The 17,500-nt window shown below is 47.0% G+C and overlaps 2 protein-coding genes across 7 annotated transcripts in view; both read left to right on the top strand.

Annotated features, from left to right (window-relative positions):
• The window catches only part of LOC126579119 (uncharacterized), a 196,420-nt gene extending 190,154 nt beyond the window's left edge, over window positions 1-6,266 (top strand). For all 5 annotated transcript variants that reach the window (XM_050242427.1, XM_050242431.1, XM_050242430.1 and 2 more), the window contains one exon: window positions 1-6,266. This exon is cut by the window's left edge and continues 2,167 nt beyond it. The gene's annotated coding sequence lies outside the window, so the exon portion shown is untranslated.
• A 5,701-nt stretch (window positions 6,267-11,967) lies between these two features.
• The window catches only part of LOC126574714 (elongation of very long chain fatty acids protein 7-like), an 11,071-nt gene continuing 5,538 nt past the window's right edge, over window positions 11,968-17,500 (top strand). Inside the window, exons 1-2 of one of the 2 annotated variants that reach the window (XM_050235062.1) lie at window positions 11,968-12,714; window positions 12,795-12,957. In XM_050235062.1, coding sequence (XP_050091019.1) covers window positions 12,813-12,957 — 145 coding nt within the window. In that variant the 5' untranslated portion in view covers window positions 11,968-12,714; window positions 12,795-12,812. Of the gene's footprint in view, window positions 12,958-17,500 lie in introns of both variants that reach the window. The other variant, XM_050235061.1, reaches the window with a different exon arrangement.

Genomic DNA, 17,500 nt, shown 5'->3' with positions numbered 1-17,500 from the left:
CAACCTATTTATTCGAAAGCCCCCACATAGCGGGCTCTAGGCGTAAGGCAGGCCGAGATGGACCGTTCGCCGATTCCAAACAGAATACCTTTTGTCCCTTTGCAACGTAAAGAAGAAAAAAAAAGAAAACTGCAAATCAAAACTCTCTCTCTCCCTCACCCACACTCTCACGCAGACAAGCATCCTTTCACTAGAAATTGATAGATGAAAAATGATAGGTAACGGTTAAGGATTCTTTAAAATTCGCGGTAGCGCGTAGCGGTAGCTAAAACGACGGCTAACAAAACAACGTACTAACTTTAACACTCAAGGCAGTTTAGACCTAACTAAGCAATTAAGCATTCGAAAACTAACCTTTATCTGAACAAAAAAAAACACACACAATTAGGATAGCGCTAGGTTAAGGGCTCTTTCGCTGCTTTCACAACAGTTCTCCACGCGACCTGCAGCTGCAACACTGTGAATATATCCATCCTATCGTGTGGAAGAAGCCTATGGAGGAGGAAACAAACACCAGTATTGGAACCTGAACAGCAAAGTGGTAGGGAAAGTGGTTGAAATGTGCAACAAAAAAAAACTGTCACGGTCTCGTTGTTGTCTAACTTCCTCCTATCCAAACTGTTAGTTAACGGAACTAGAAACTCAGAAGCACGTTGTTTGATTGTTTAGCGGATAAAGTTGCGGCATGTTTGAAGGTTTAAATTTTCGAAGGTTACTTAGACTTTCCACGTTTCTCGATGCAGTCTACTCGCTTGTTGCTTCCGACACAGCCGCTGCTACTAAGCAGCATATACAACAACATTTTGTGGGCTTTTTCGTGTATGGAACACCTAAAGTTTGTTAATGTTTTTTGCGGAAACACTTTGAACACAGTTCATGGAAAAAAAACGAAACAGAACATCAGGGCAGAGGATGTTTGCTGCTTTGCCACCGGCACGTGTTTAATTTGAAGTGACCTCAGCTCTTCCAATCGGTCTCATCAATTGCTCGCCACCGAACTGTCAAGCCCGCACCGTCGCGATGCGCACCAGTGACGCAAAGCGTCGCACCAGTCGCACGATCCAAATCATCTGATTCACTTTCGTGCGCAGCGTTGGACGTTGGAAAATGTGTCTCGTAAGTTCGTTCGTCGACATTCAAGCCGTCAAGGTCCTAATTGGCCCCCAGGGGGGGGGGGCGGTTGGGACTGCGAAAACCTCGCCCCCTCCACCACTCTTTTCGACGGATCCGCGGCCGGGCGTGACAGATGAATGCAGACACATAATTTTACGCTGGCGAGTTGTTTCAAAAGTTGCGTTCGTCGCAGTAGCCCTGACACAGTTTGGTCACCTGCATTCGACCACCAACAATTTCCCCAGAAGCAACGGTTTGAGGTCGACGGATTTATTTTTGAAGATCGTTTTTTTTTTTCGTTATCAAGCTCCGATTCGAAACCATCATGGTGGAGTTCTGTTTATGATGCAAACAGTGAGTGATACCGTGTAAATGAAGAACCATATCAAAGAGATCGTGTCGGTTGTCAAGCGATCTTACTTTAGTGCTCGAGGCACTGCTCATTGGGAAAAAAAACACGATAAACACTAAAAAGCGTTTGTAAATGCAGCATAAGAGAAGGAAAGGCGTGAAGCAACAGACGGGTGGCTGGAACTAAGCAATAGTTGATGGAGAGAATAACAAATGGCTGCAAACCTCATACGCGCAAGAACAATGCTACACCTTTCCGGCCAACAACACCCTTTACTGATCGGCACTGACGAGGCGAGTCAACGCAAAAAAGAAACGGTGCGCGGTGGCCAGTACACTCTGGAGTGATCTATTGATGAATTTATCTAGCTAGAATCCAAGTAGAAAAATCCACAGAGCTGGGAGAATCAATTTAGAGCACGTTTAGCTTCCCCTTTTTCCAAACCAGGCCACAATGCCCGATGCGCTGCTCCACACCTGCTCTGAATCTTGCTGTCTCTCTCTCTCTCCTGCGGCTACACTCTGCGACTCAAAGTCACTTGGGAGGGGGCACGTCTTTTGGGGCAGTTAAAGACGACTTGGAGGGAAAGGTATATATTTTTATAAAGTGTGATAAAGATGAGCAGCAGCAGCAGCAGCAAAAACCAGGTCATGAGGTCTGTGAGTACAGGGCAGGGCTGCAAGCAATCACATCACCATCACCATCCTCCCTAGAACTCACTCGCCTATTGCTCGCCAGGTTGCTGACTAAATTCTCGATAGAAGATTAAGAACATTAAGCACCAGCACACACCAACACACCTAAACAGACACTTTTTCTCAAAAACACGTTCAACTCGCACCGGATAGAGTACTCTAGTAAACAATCTATGAAACTCTTCTTTCAGTAAAAACAAAAAACAATTCTACCACAAAGAGTGAGCTCTGATCCGATTCCACGGTTCGTTTCCACTACAGGTAGCAGGCAGTAGGCAGTACGTTGGCTTCTATCAGTCCGCTAGGGTGGACCCCAAAAGAAAATAGAAAAAAAAAACATTCTCCAGTATTATCAGAGCCGAGTACTACACACAGTCGCACATCACAACACCCTCTCACTTTTGATAGATCCTTAGATACTTTTTCTCAAAAACTTTCAAACCTAGCTCAAATCTATGGGCACTTAGTGTAGAGACCGTCGGAGGGCCAGGGTGCTGGATGTGGTGTTGGGCAGAGCGTTTTGAAGCCAATTTTAACCACTTTAATATGCAGGAAAGAGCAAAGGAAGAAGGGGAGAACATCTTGTATAAATAGCAAAACTGTTACTGGTTACATCTTTTTTCTTCTCCCCTCCCATCACCCCCTTTATCGAACGATCCGTGGTATCCGCCGGAGATGATGAGAATGATGCTGGAATTAAGATTGAGCGAATGGCAGATTGGATGACTGGATGGAGCGATGTGAAGCGCGAAAAGGAGCCACAAAACAAGATTAAATAAATGAAGCTTTAAAGTAAAAATCGAAGGTAAACACTATTTTAAATGAATAACACAAACCGTTCCGATAGAGAGACTCTAGTAGCGTACCAGGGGGGGGCATCTTTCTTCACCTTCAACCAAGAAGCTTCAGTGGGATGCAGCGGACAACACGGTCGCTGTCTAAAAGTCTAGAAGAAACCTGTGGTTAGAGAGTGATTAGCGCACTAGCCGCTAGGCAGCTAGGCCGAAGAACAACAACAAAAAAAAAACACCAAGCAACGACAACAGCAACATGCTGCAACAGAGAGAGAAAACGGAGAGAGCCAAGCAACTCAAAACACTTATTTAGCTTCCTGCTGCTGGTGATGATGGCGAGTGAGGAATACTCGGCCCCGAGCCTGGGCCAAAAGCGTCTGGAAGAGGAACACAACTATAACTCCATTCTTGTCCTGGTTTTCCTGTGCTTAACCCCGCCCTCCGTGTGCTCGAAAGCTTCCGTTCCAGGTGCAAGCATGAAACGACGAGACTCCAACGCCCGGAACACTCTACTAGAGAGCGCTTGTGGCAGCGTGAAAACTCCCTCCCCCCACCCCCTCTTTAGGACTCAGGTCCCCCAGTCTCAGTCCCAAATGGCACCGCAAAAATCACAGGAGAGAATTTTGAAGAAAAGTCTGATCATTTTCTCTTTCGTTTTCCGTTTCGGACACATAACTCTAGTAGAGCCCCAAAAGCACCTAATCCCTATACCGCTGTACCGGTGTAAATGGCGGCGGGGTTTTAGTTCTTTCGCAAGAGATTGATTACTATTTCCATTTCCATGCCCGAGGCACCACACTACTGTTCATCGGTTAGCGAGCGCGATTCGTTTCTCGGGTAGTGATAGAAGTCCGGGATTAGCGGAGAAAGAGGAAGAAGAAACCGGATGAGATTGTTAAGCTTATATTATAATAAATTTGAAGAGATTCAACAACTCAAGATAACTGCAGGCGCGATGTTACTCACATCGCATTCGAAGGAAGGAAAAGTTCTCGTGTTCTTTCTCTCTCTCTCTCTTAGGCCCGTTTAGATAGACCTCTTTAACACTTTCTTCCAAAAACAAACGAAACAAAATGCAACAAAAAAAAACAACATCAAAAATAAGAAGATGAAAAAATCTACAAAAAACTAAAACTTAAAAACTGAGAAGATAAAAAACCCAAACACACAAAAAAAGGAAAACAACAACAAGCGACGCGAGAAGCGGCGAGAAGGGTATAGCTTTAAGGGCATCCACAGTTTTGCACTTACTCTTAGAATAGAATACTTCAAACAAACAACAACAACAAAGAAACAAACAAAAAAAAACTTTCAAGGCAGGCTCCTAACTTGCTTTTGCTTTGTCTTCACGGAAGCCAAAACACAAAACAAATAAACGAATAGCAGAACAAAAGCATATATATATATACATATATACATATATACATATATATAAAATTCGCATTACGCATAAGCCCAAAACACACCCTACATACAATTAAGGTACTGGATGAAGTGATGGGAAGGAACTAAGTTAAGGTCCGCCGCCAATCACGGCGAACCGAACGAGAGAGAGAGATTATAATGAAGCCAGGAGGTGGAATCGTTAGTTTAAGAACGTTTTTTCACTTTCTCCTAGTTGGATAAGGTACGCTAACGCGCTAACACGCTATCCAGTGTCCCCAGTGACCACCCGATTGAGCAACTGAAGGTCCGAACCTTGGCCAAACGGCACCGGGACACCTTGAGACACACCATCAATGGCCGGGGCGTTATATACAAATGACAAACACCAAAAAAAAAAAAAAAAGAAAACATAACCGAAAACGCGTGAACATTGGTTAATGAAAAAGGTTGCTGATGATTTGATGATTTGGATATGTTCCAAATCCCATCTCACTCCCTCACTCACTCACTCTCTAACGGTTTGTGACATTCTTTCAAGTAACAAACAGAAGATGAAGAAAATAAAATTGAAGAAATTGCGCCAACGAAAAGGCCTCTTACTAATCTTTAACGCTGGTTTTCAAAACTTAAAAAAAAGCAAACGAAACAAAACTTAAACCAACTCTACTAAATGTTTGTCACACTTGCCGCAAACACACACTCAAACACACAGAGACACACAAAAAGGTCGAGAACGGGATGGCGAGGAAGGAGTAAAACATCAAAAGCGTGACAGCGGGGTATCAATCAAAAGACATAGCCGAACGAGGATCTGGTGCTATGATGAAATGATGTAAACGTAGCCGCGCTTCTCTTTATCACGCAAAAGAGACCAACTATCAACGTGTCCGGTCCAGTGTCCGGGGGGGGATAGATCGATGCAGCAATCGAACGAATTGGATAAAACTTGATAAGAAAGCAGTCAAACTGCACCCGCTGCAAGACAGCAAAAATACGCCCAATTAAAGTGAGCTGCATGGATACATACACCACACAGACACATAAACACACATACAGACAAAGAGACAAACTCACATTTATCTCCATTTCTTCTTTGAGACAATGTGCAACAATGTGTTAACAACAACAAGTTAGAGCAAGAGTTAAATGGATTGGCGAGAGGCGTCCCAGAACTCCTCCGAACACCTGTACTAGGGCGAGGTGCGGCGTTTTGGTGATGAGTACACGAGATTCTTGTGTTCTGCCGTTGCGTTACATGTGTAATATATAGATATATTTGTTACTGAACACAGAGAGAGAGAGAGAGAGAGAGAGAGAGAGAGAGAGAGAGAGAGAGAGAGACAGAGAGGGCAAGAGGAAGGGTCACGCACGGCATCAAGAGATCGAGATCATATCCTCCGCGTGCTGCACATCCTGCCATGTAAAAAGCTGTTTATGATAAGACCATCATTTCGGGTTGATGATGATGATGGTGGTGGGCGTTGGTGACAGGTAAGGCGAGAAAGCTTGGCCCTATTGCTAACCATTTCCAGATTGTATTATAAAAGCTTTCACGTAGCTGCTGCAGAAGCGCTTGCCGGGGGAGGCAACCAGCAGGGATGCCAGTGATTACTATGATTCTTATCATCTCGCTAAACAATTTCAACGGTTCATGCGCTAACTTACCCTTCCTCGTGATGTTGAAGATGCTACTTGAACATGGCCAGTGTATTATTATGATTACGCTATGATTATTGTGAACCATTAATAGATTGTTTTATTTATCGCTGTGCAAGCGCCACAGACGAAAGAACGAAACCAGAACACACAAACACAAACACACACAGAACAGACACATGGAATGGAAGGGACACCAAAAAAAAAACACACATGAACGAACGAAAGGAAAAAGAAATGGAAACCGATGGGAAGGTAAAGGGCGCGCAATACGGATGTTGGGTAATGAGGAGAGGAGGTAAGCAGATATAGGCGGGACGGGGGCAAAATCCCGGCGATACGCGCATGTGAACAAACAATTACAACAATTTTAACGATTTCCAAAATAAAAACTGATTAAAAGTGAGTGCCAGTTCGTGTCCTTGGAGTGACGCGATTCTCTCGCGATCACTCGTTGTTCCGAAATCGTACATCCGAATGTTACGCATCGTAAGCCCTGGCCGTCTTGGTTTGCATTGTCCTTCGAAGATTGTAATGGTAGGTTCTGTATCAAGACACATGAATCATAATTAAGTTTTCCTTACCATTTCGTCATTTAAGCAATTTAAGTTGTAGCAAGCACATTTAGATTGAGAAGCAACGATAGCTCGTTATTGTTTGTAGGACTTGGTTACCATACCTCCACTATGCGTTAAATTTGGTGTTGAAGGTTGTTGACAATTCAATGATTTAGTTGTTAACAGTTCTTCGTAGCACCTGCTGTGTTGCTTCTGAATTTTACCACAAATTCGACTTTCATTTCACGAAATTCTCTTACTTCAAACGGAATATATTCCACAACAGAACTAGGTCTTCGTTTAACGAGATTTAACCAGATTTGCTATGAATCAGGGTATGTTTCTCTCGGGAGAAATAGTGTCCGTTGATTCCTTCGTGCTTTTGGGCACGTACTATAGTATTTTACTGAATTCCAGGCATTACCTTCTTTACAGGCTGTACCAAAATGGGTTATTTCGTTTTTCAAATTGGTGATGTAAAAATATACGAACCTTGAAGATGCTCTCAGATAAAGTGGAGGATTCTAGCATTAAAAAATTAACTCGATACCTTCTTGCTACTGCAATCCTCTTTAGAGAAGACGCGCAGTATAGACAGCAGAGCTTAGGTACTTGCACCGTGAAAGCGTTTAAAGCGAATTTCTTTATTTTAGAACGCGTATGTCATTAAAATTAAAAGTAAATGGGTCATAACTGGCGATTCAACTTCAACAATCTGTTATTTAATGAGTAACTGTATATTTCAATTGTGCAATCGTTTGTTGGCTTCGACGCTACTAGGAAGCACGAGAGAGATTTATCTGGACATAATGATCAAACACTGTTTTATTTTGCGGGGGTCCATCAGTCCCTTTGTTATTCCAGCATACAACTCAATTAAAAGATGTCCAATCGGTTTAGATTCAATGAAGATATCAACCGTTCTTCACTAGTAATGGTACATTTTCTGGTAAATGGGTGGTGTGGCCTTGTGTTTTATGAGGCGGAGCATAATCGTGCTGGATTTCCCGGCAAGATGGTAGCATAACAAAACCAATAACACTTTTACATTCCTTAAAATAATCTTTCCGTACAGATTGTTGGAATGCTTCAACAGATGATTTGTCTGTCGGAATATGCGACAGGCTTTTTGCACACACTTATTCATTATGCAGGTTGTGAAAGGCCTGAAACAGCGAGCGTTTTGTAATCACCGTGAAGAAGCAAACTATTTATGTTGAATTAGAACTTAGCTTACTTTTACCGTGCCGTCGTTTACTTTTACAATTGTTCACTATCGGTTTAACTTCATCTCTGAGCATCCTGTTTATTAAGATAATCAAGCATCCGTTTATTAAGATAAGAGATTTAAAATGGTTTGTTAACTTTACTGAAGATTCGACCAAGTATACTCCTGACAATCAGCTACTTTTCGCATTTTACCACTTCATTTACTCGAAATTGCTTTCTGCGTTCTCTCTTGCACAATATATTATCGATCCTCAACTCTTTGAAAATTTGATACACAATGTAAGAAAGACAAATCTCTGAGCTTCATGATACTCTGCGGTGTAATGGTGTGTAACATTTTTCAATTTTCCATACTCTAGACCTCGTACAGCATCCATTCTTGCAACATAATGCAATCGGTCAAAATCATGTGGCCCTGTTGGTAAAACTAATTTGACAAATAAACGTAACATAAATTGATGTTAGGTTGTTAAGTGTGTTAAAAATGCCGGGCCATTGCTTTCCCGATTGAATCTCCGTTAATTGTAACTAATTCGAAGAATGTTCAATGCCGTTCAAACCGTTGCCAAATCCACGCGTTGCTTTACGACGAAAACAGATCGATTTCTGTAAGTTATCTCTCTCGTTATCGCTGACGGGCATTCTTCAGGAGAAACAGTGACCCCTTCGAACCCTTAATCATCATGATTAATGCATCACACATGGGTGGAAATCAAGAAAAAAAAGCACCCATGCTCTCAGTCTCAGTGGCCGCCGGCGAGCGACAATCGAACCGAACCGAAACCGAAACCGAACCGTCTCGACAGTGCCATGCCAAGGTAAAGACACTAAAGACAAACGAATTCGAATGCACTTTGCACCGCGTGCGCGCCACCAGCCGATGGAATCCTTCGATCAGTGGGCGGGTTGTCTGCATTATGCGCCCTCTAATGCAATGCCCATAGATATGCCACCCTGATGTCTGATGCCATCATCGGGCGCAAAGGGACCGGTAGTACGGTGGCCTCTACCTTCGTCGCCACTGTCATCTCGTCGTTCGAGGTGAAATGCTCCGCTTTTGGAGTGTCTTTTGGGGCGATGGAAGGTTAGCACTTTGCGCAATCGATCGATCGTGCGTTCGTTCGTTCGTTCGTTCGGGTTGATCATGCATATGAGGCACGAAACGCATTCCACGCTACTTGTTGGTTGATGGGGCCTCCATCAGGGCAAGGGCAAGATGGTGCGATGTCGCGAGTTGAAGTTTGAACTTTGATCGCTGGCTGGCTCGCCGGCCGGCCGAAGGTTGGTCCATTCTAGCGGCGCAACGACAAGGTCGCGGCTGTCGTCTGTCTGCGCTCCGATGAAGACGGATTGTCTCGACGAGGAGGGGGATTTCCATCATTTTCCTCTCGGTGGCACACGCAAGAACCGATTGAGCGGCCAAGAGCGCATTCAAGCGTCTCCATCCGGAGCCAGTCTGAAGGTTCATCATTGCTCTTCGATCTGTCGATGCTCTCTCGCCCTCATTCTGTTGGAGAGAATGCAAGATTTTTTCCAGAAATGCACAGTTTTAAAGGATCGTTTAATCGTGGTTTCGCACGACATGCATATGAAACCGACATTTTCGTTGTAAAGCTATATCTACGCCAAATGGAGCCAAATGTTAAGTCAGTCTAAGTGTTTTAGGCATCCGTTAAACATAATCGGTATGCATTTTTTCTAATTTAACACTATAACAAATATTTTTATTGCTATTAAAATGGGAAGTTCCGTTTTCCAAAACTGCTATTCGCCGACATCGTTCGTTTTTTACCTCTATCTCAAAAAATCGGCGGCTGAATCGCATCATTTTTTTATTGAAGGTTACGGTGGACATGTTCTCACTGAAATACAGTGCAAAGTGCGGTTTAAATTTTTTTAAAGTAGTGATATAAATGAGAGAACCACCAACCATCGTAAATGTTAGAAGTCATCAAATTGCAAGCCTTATTGGTCAAAAAGGTTACTGATGGTCGTTGCAAGCAACAATTAATCATTTTCGACCGAGACTTGTGAAAAAAAATCGACAAGAATATCAAAAAAGTCAAAATTGACCTATTTTTTCGATGAAAATGCACCGCCACCGCGCGGAATATTGGCCATGCACACGTTAAAAGCCACAATTGGTAACAATTACCACTTGCGGCTAACTCACCAGACTTGACTCTATCAAATGAACATTCATTTGCATCGCTGGGACAGGTAATGGCCGAGCAGCGCTTCCTTTCGTTCGAAAATTTGAAAAATAGAGATGGATTTTAAAAAAATGGTACAGATTGGCGGGTTTTTAGGTTAGGCATCCAAAAATTGTCTAAGATATAGTTGAAATGTGTTGCTAACGATTGCCATAACTTTGGAGAATATTTTTTTCTCCATTTTTCAAGCAAAAAAACGTTTCTACGCAAATCAAAAAGGTCGGTTTCATATGCGTAATCCAATTTCGGATCCGAGACATCATGGCCGCGAATCGTTATCGTCGACCACCAAGCGACACTAATATGCAAATTCATTTTCACGCTCACGCCCAGCACTTTCCGCCGTTTTCATCGGAAGGGTCATTGGCATCCTTGGAATCGATTTCCTTCCCCCTCCCCCGAGAGCACAGCACAAGTGCGTCAGATCTTTGTTTACAGGCTTCTGATCTGCGTCGCAAATCTGGGCGCGAAGAATCGGCCAAATGCTGGTCTTTGCGTCTTAATGATCATGATGATCGAGCAGCTCTGTGGAGTTCTTGACTCTTGGGGGGTTTTTCCCGCACCGCAAAGAAAAGAGGTACACTCTGGGGCCGCGGAACGAAAGGGATCGAAAGAATTAATTATCTCAACGCCGCCCGACCGCCATAGTGGCCGGTGACCGATGGTTGAGCTAATTTCCGTAAACCTTCAACCCCTCTCCACTCCCACGGTCGCTGTTCTCAATTCTTGGTCCGTGCGCGCCAGCAGGGCAGAACAGAACACACCACGGACGGACGGACGGACGGACGGGCGGACACACATACACAGGCAGACCCAGGCCGGGCGCATGAAGTGCTGACGCCAGAGGCACACCGGCGAGTGCCTCCCAGCTCCGGACTATTTTTTGGGCTGACGTCGCGCGATGGAGCTGGATGTTTTCGTGGTTTACTTCCCTACCGCTAGCCGATGGGGAGGAATTGGAGAGGTAAGGGTGTTTGGAGGTGCTCCCAGAAGGTGCACCACCAAGCAACAGTGGCCGTGGTGTTTGGTGTGAGGCAACGCAAAATGAGGTTTCAAAGGTTTCTCCCCCCTCCAGCCACCACCTTCTGTCACCCCTTTAGTAGTGCTGATGGGACGAAACAGCACTGGACTGTACTGGACTGGGCTGGGCTGGCCTGGCATGCAGGGCTTCCCGGCGGGGCTGGTCAGTTCGCTGATTCCAGTTCCGTCATCGAGATCGAAAGGGAGGGTTATTTCACTACACCACCCCCAAATAAGGGGTGTATTGGTGGTCCAATTAATGGTAGTTTTTTTATTTACAAAACAATTCACATTCCGCCCGTCTTTTTATTAAATGTTTATTGTCTCTTCAATCACTTCTCATACTGGGTTGGGAAAGGTAGGAAACCATTTCTGAGAATTTAACACCTTCAACCCTTAAGCGAGGATTGGTTTCCAGGCTACTCTGATCTATTCAGCATATTTTCAGAATGGCTTGAAAATATTTTACACCACCTCAATACGTGAAATAAATCCAAGTAACGTAGAATATTGTCCAATAATATTGCCGGTGTGTGGGTTCGCTGTACAACCAAAGGGGGTGTTGGACGATAAATCAACTAATCGATAGCAAGATGCGCTCATCGGTTGTTTGTGGAAGCTTTGGATGTTGTGGTGCAGCATCAGACGCGAGAGTGACGCGAAGGACACGCTGCAACTCACCCCTTGATTCGGGGCCGAGGGCTCGAGATGTCTACTAACGGGGTGTGCCCCCCTCTCTCTCTCTCTCTCTCTCTCGCTGGGGGGCGATGACTCAGGATTACTCCTAAGTCATCGGCAGCCCCACAGCCTAGATTGATCAGTTCACCCTTTCCTAGCACCACCGCGTCGATCACTTCGCTTCCACACCTCCTGCTGTCGCTCGACTGCGCGTGTATGTGTGTTTGTGTGTGTCGCCTGTCCCCCCACCACCCTCCAGGAAGCGGGGGGTGGCTGCTTCGGTGGTAAGTTGCCGCGCGATTTTGTCACATTGTTCAACCTGCCGTCGATCGGTGCGGTGTTGTCGCTGCGATTTCTTGTTGTCGATCGGTCAGTGCCGTGATCTGCCGCGATCTACCCGTGTGTGTTTAGTGTGCGACTAGACAGTGATCTGTCGTAAGCGCCAACCAGTGCTCTCTCGCAGTCTGTTACGCGAACGAAGCGTCTCGTGCGAGCTTTTTCGGCAGTCCGATCGCCTGTTGGTTCCAAAACAGGAAAAGCGTCAAAACGTCATCACCGTCAGTCACTGTTGTTGATCGATAGACGACGGTTCGCGAACACCGAATTGAACCAATGGAGTTCCTTGCGGGATAGTGCGACACCTAAACGTAACACGACGGATACCACGATCGACAGGACGCCACCGTCGGTTGGTTGTCTGTGAAGTGAAGTTGAAACCTGAAGCGAAAGGGGAATGTTCCGCTATCTGCAGCACATCTAGGTCACTCTCGTGTGCGCGTGCCGCGTGCCGGATTAGGTGCCCGGTTTGTTAGTCCGGTTCCCAGGGTTCCGCGCCTCGTCGTGTGTCCGTGTCCCTCTGTGTGCGTGCGCGTCCTTGGAAGCTGGTGATGTAAGAGCTAACAATCGAATCCTACGACCAATTGACGACAATCCCGGGGTGGGGGGGGAGGCGCTTGGAGAGTGCAGCTAACGTCGCGATCGCTAAGGCGATTGCTGACCTGACCGGACACTCCCCGGAAGGTGAGTGTGCCCGTCCTTGTGTGCGTGCGTGCGCGGGTGTCCTTCCGAAGGTTCCATTTCCGTTTGGTTGCGTCAAACAGCGTCACCGTCGGCCCAGCATGAGTGTCGCCGACAACTTTACCGACTTCATGTCGGGCACGTCGTTCGTCTTCCGGATGGCGGTCGACGAATACAACAGTGGTGCGCGCAACTGGAGCGGCCTGCTCGACCGGTACTGGCTGATCGTCGAGGAGCTGATCGCCGGTAAGTCACCAGCGTGGCCATTGTAGCGGCACCGGTGCGGTTTAATCGATCGTTATCCAAGTAATTGCCACCGACTGCTGACCTGAGTAATTACTGTAATCCACCTTCTTCATCATCAGCAGCTGCTGTGGCCGGTTCACCTTTGGTGCGAGAAATGTTGCGAGGGCCAAACGGAGGGCCAAGTAACCCTTTACCAAGGTAGCTGGCGCTCGTGTTAGGCCAACGGAGGCCTAAGGCCACCCAATGCAGACGGACACGAACACACCTTGACCTGCTTGTAGCTTCCGACCGCACGTTGGAACATCTTCGATCGCCATTTAATCGAAATTCCACTTTCGCTGACATCTGGCTGCGGCAGAGATACTGGCTCACGCGTCTGGCTAGACGATCGTTAGGTCTCTGGCTAAAACCTGTTTTTTTTCCCCCCGCGGTGTGATTGGGAATGTGATGCGTGGCTTTCGATTTCCAATTCCAAAACAAAACGAGTTTTGCGGATTTGCCGGTTTTTTGTGGAATTTATGCTTAGAACCCAAGCGTTCTGCCGCCATCGGTAGAGGTTTCCGTGATCAAAACGAAAGCCACTAGCACCTCTTGGTGTGCCATCATCGCACCGCCAAGGAGGATTGTTTTCCGCCTAAACTTGACCCAATCAGTGGCGAGTGAAACGTAGACCTTATCCGTTCAAAGGACCTTATCGAAAACCAAGCGAGCGCACCGTTCCGTGGCACGCACACAAGGCTAAGAACGATCGCGCGCAGCCTTAGTCGACTGTCGATTCCACGCGTGAGATCGCGTGAGGCCATCGTTAGCGAGCCGTTAAAGCGAAGCGAGCGCTTTACAACGGGGTGGAGGTCAATCCACCCCTAAATTCAATCATCGATCGCGATCGCTAGGGCGATGCGATGCTGATGGATTGGTGCGATTGTTCGCTTGAACAGAGCGCACCATAAAGCTGTAAAGCACGTGGACCGTGGACCGTAAAATTCCATTTTTATATCAAAATCCAACGCCACGATTGATGTGCTGAGGCTGCGGCTGAAGAAAAGAAAAGATTTCCAGTTCGTAGCCTACTGTTTCAGGAGCGTGCAGGTTGCGAATATCTTTGGTAATCAGCTGTCCGGCTCCTTTTTACATGGCGCACTACGATTAGCAATGGAAATGGCCGCGCGGTTGCTTTGACAGCTTGCTTTGACGCTGGTTGACGTTGGCAGATTTTTGGTCCCCTGTCATGTCACACGAACGTGCAAGTTACTCAATATGGCTTCATCTGGTGTGTGGCTAATCAAGGCCGCATGCTGCCGCTGCTGCTACTGTTTACGAAGAGAGAAGTGTGGATTATTTAATTAATTTTTGGTTCCTTTACTTCGCCTTTTTCCCGGATCCGAACGATCGCAAACACACTGTGCACGTTGATTTCTCTAATCATATTCGAAGCATTTCGAATGAAATCGTCACAGACACCCAAATTGCAATGATGTAAGCGAACGCCACCAACAGGACAGTGCCAGAGACCAAGAGCACCGAAGAAAAGCGCCACGCGTGACGGTGCGGCCACGAAACTTGGAATTTATCACTCTGGGGGGGGCCACCATTTGTCAAAGCGAGGTGGCCTCCCAGGAACTGCTGCGCCACTGCGAGATGCGATGCTGCGTACTGGCGTTATCTCACGTCCACAAGCGCGACCTTCACCCAGAAACGTTTGGAAATAAAAAAAAAGGTTTGGAAAGTTCCCGCGTTCCCGGGACGAGTGTGCGTCCGTATGTGTATTACGGCACACCGTTTGGCCCTTTCCTGGCGGCGGCCACCAACGACACCAACGACCGAATGGTACGCGATGTGCAGTCGATCGTTTCCAAACCGACGCGAGATTGTGTTGCGCAGGAGATCCACCACCACCCGGGCAGTGCTTTGTGTTCCAGCAGCAAAATCAGTTTCTAATTTGTGTTTCAACCCTTCCTACTCGTTAAGTATAGGGCACCATGGAGGGACAATGGTATCTGGGGCAATTTTGGGGGCGAGTTCCGTGACTTTTCTTTTTTCGATCGTAGCGCTGCTTGAGAATTGAGTCTGCATCGAGCATCTGGTGATGTAAGTGATGATGAAGATGATGATGATGAGCAATCGATGGCGTAGATCGATCGATTGCTTGTTTTTACCTGGCCAGTAGGGACCAGTTGGATGCTGCGCCCAGTTCCTGGAGAAGAATTATGACCACCGGCAGGGTGTGACGACCTCTTTCTCGCCTCCCCCTTCTCGAGGTCACTGTCGTCCGCTATCAAAATGGGCGACGCTAATGACGCTGACGACACTCGCTCGCCGCGCGTCGCTCGTTGTGCTTTACATATCATTATTGAATCACTCAAAGTCACAGAGAGTGTGTTGCGATCGGTTGCGCGATATTTTCATTAGCATCACCGTTGGCGTGTCCAAGATTGGCGTCTTGGCGAGGGTTCGAAAGGTGCGACCGTTTCCGGTACCATCCGGTGGCCAGCGGGAGCTGCCAAGTGACCTCAACGCATCAACGCGACTCACGCACGGCACCGGTGTCATTGAATCTATGATAATCATCTCCGATGGCGGACCATCAGCGAAAGGGTGGGGCCCATCGCCAAGAAAGGCCACCGCGGAGGGTGAGTGATGAAGGCAACTCCGGTCGCCGCCGTCGCCGCCGATGTTGTGGCAACGCACCATCATTTCTTTCGGAAATTTTTTCTTAAGAAATCGACCAACCATATCCGTTACAGTAGGCGCTGTGTGTGCTGAAATTGCTTTCTGGCAAATATACTGGAGCAGCAGCAGCAGCAGCAGCCACGGGAGTAGTCTATTTACTGGGTCTTTTTTTCCTTTTTTTTTGCTTTTTCTTTGCATCTCAAATCACGCCGGTTGATCAACGCATTAATACAAAACGTAATCATCGATGTGTTAGTGGCTGGTTTTTGTAGAAAAACTAAACGGACTTGATCGTACTAAGAGAGAGAGAGAGAGAGAGAGAGAGAAAGAGAAAGAGAGAGTGGTTTGTGCAAAGATCGAAAGGAATCAAGATATCGAGACGGCATAAGAAACAGCAAATCAAACGGAAAGAGGGGGGGAAAACGATTAAAGGCGCAGAAAAAAACCCTCCAGCACACAACAACAACGACCTGCGGCCGCTTGACCACCAACTACATGAGTGTTGTGCAATGCAATGCTTTTGCTGTGCGAAAACACTCCCTGCGCAACTCGGCGTAGCGATCAGCATCAGCATCAGTGATCATGCCCTCGGTATCTCGGTGGTTTGGAACTCTATTTTCTTCGCTACCTTGAACTTGTGACAACCGTCTTGTCGGTACACTGGCAATGGCCAAGTGCAGTCATTACAGGATTGCGCAGGCGCACGCGACCTTCACACTGTGCCTTCGTGTGCCTTCGATGCACTTGAAGCACTCGCGAAGGTAATAACGGTCCACAAACCATTCATTACCGTTGACCACCGTGCGGAGTGAGATCGCTCGAAGTCGAAGTGATGAAGATCCCAACCGCGGGGTTCGTGCCTTGAGCACCAGCAGTCTTTCGGCTCGCGAGTCGTCGTCTGCGGGGCACTGAATCGGGGAACGGTTGCATAATCGGCCAATGTCCAACAAGGGGTTTGTTGATGCTGTGCTGTGGAGCGGAGATCTTTGTTTCTCTCTTTTTGCTCTCTCTCTCTCTCTCGCGCTCTCTCTGTCTCTCTCTCTCTCTCTCTCTCTCTCTCTCTCTCTCTCTCTCTCTCTCTCTCTGTTGGCCAAGTTATGATTTCGTGTTTCGACCAGACACCGTAGCCCCTCGCGTCTCGCGATCAATCAAAAACCCACGATGCAGTGAAACGGGGTAGGAAAGGGAAAGGCACCCGGAGGACTGTCTGCCGAGTGAATGAAAGTAAAATTGATCCGATCCAAAGCGATTACGCACTCCGTTGGTCCGTTGGTGTGTGTTGTTGGTCGACCTACTCCGCCGCGCCGCATTTGTGGACCACAACGAGCGTCTGGTGCTTGGAGGGCTGTTGCACAAGCACGACGAGCATCGGAACGAGACGACCACGCGGCCAGAGTGGTGGAGTCGCGAGCACGGTACTGCTTGCACTTGACACTTGACGCGCTGGACGATTTGCCGGTACTCACAATCCGGTTTGCAACCGGTGGACGCCAGCACAATGTACACGAACGGGTACCGTATGATCGTTTGGTTTCATGATCATTACCACTACCCTGGTGGCCGGTGGCCGGTCTGTGTGCTGGTGCGAGCGTAGGTCAATTGCAAGCTGTTGTCGTTCAAGGTACGATCGATACTGCCGTCACGACGTCGTTGTTGTTAGTAACGCTTGACCAGGATAATTGACGCGCAAGCACGTGCGTTTGATTTCCTGTTTCCCCTTCCTTGGTGCTTTACTGGTATCCTTTCTTCCTTCTCTTCGACCGATGATCGATGTGTTTTGGGCCAACGGGGATTAACGTTGTTTGTTCGTTTGTTTACTTTTTTCCCTCTTCGTTAAGCTTCTGATCAACCTGAACGAATCCTCTTCATCAAT

The sequence above is a fragment of the Anopheles aquasalis genome, chromosome 3 (assembly GCF_943734665.1).
Source record: "Anopheles aquasalis chromosome 3, idAnoAquaMG_Q_19, whole genome shotgun sequence".
Taxonomy (NCBI): Eukaryota; Metazoa; Arthropoda; class Insecta; order Diptera; family Culicidae; genus Anopheles; species Anopheles aquasalis.
Note: the sequence above shows the minus strand (reverse complement) of the source record. Positions and strands in the feature narration are given on the sequence as shown.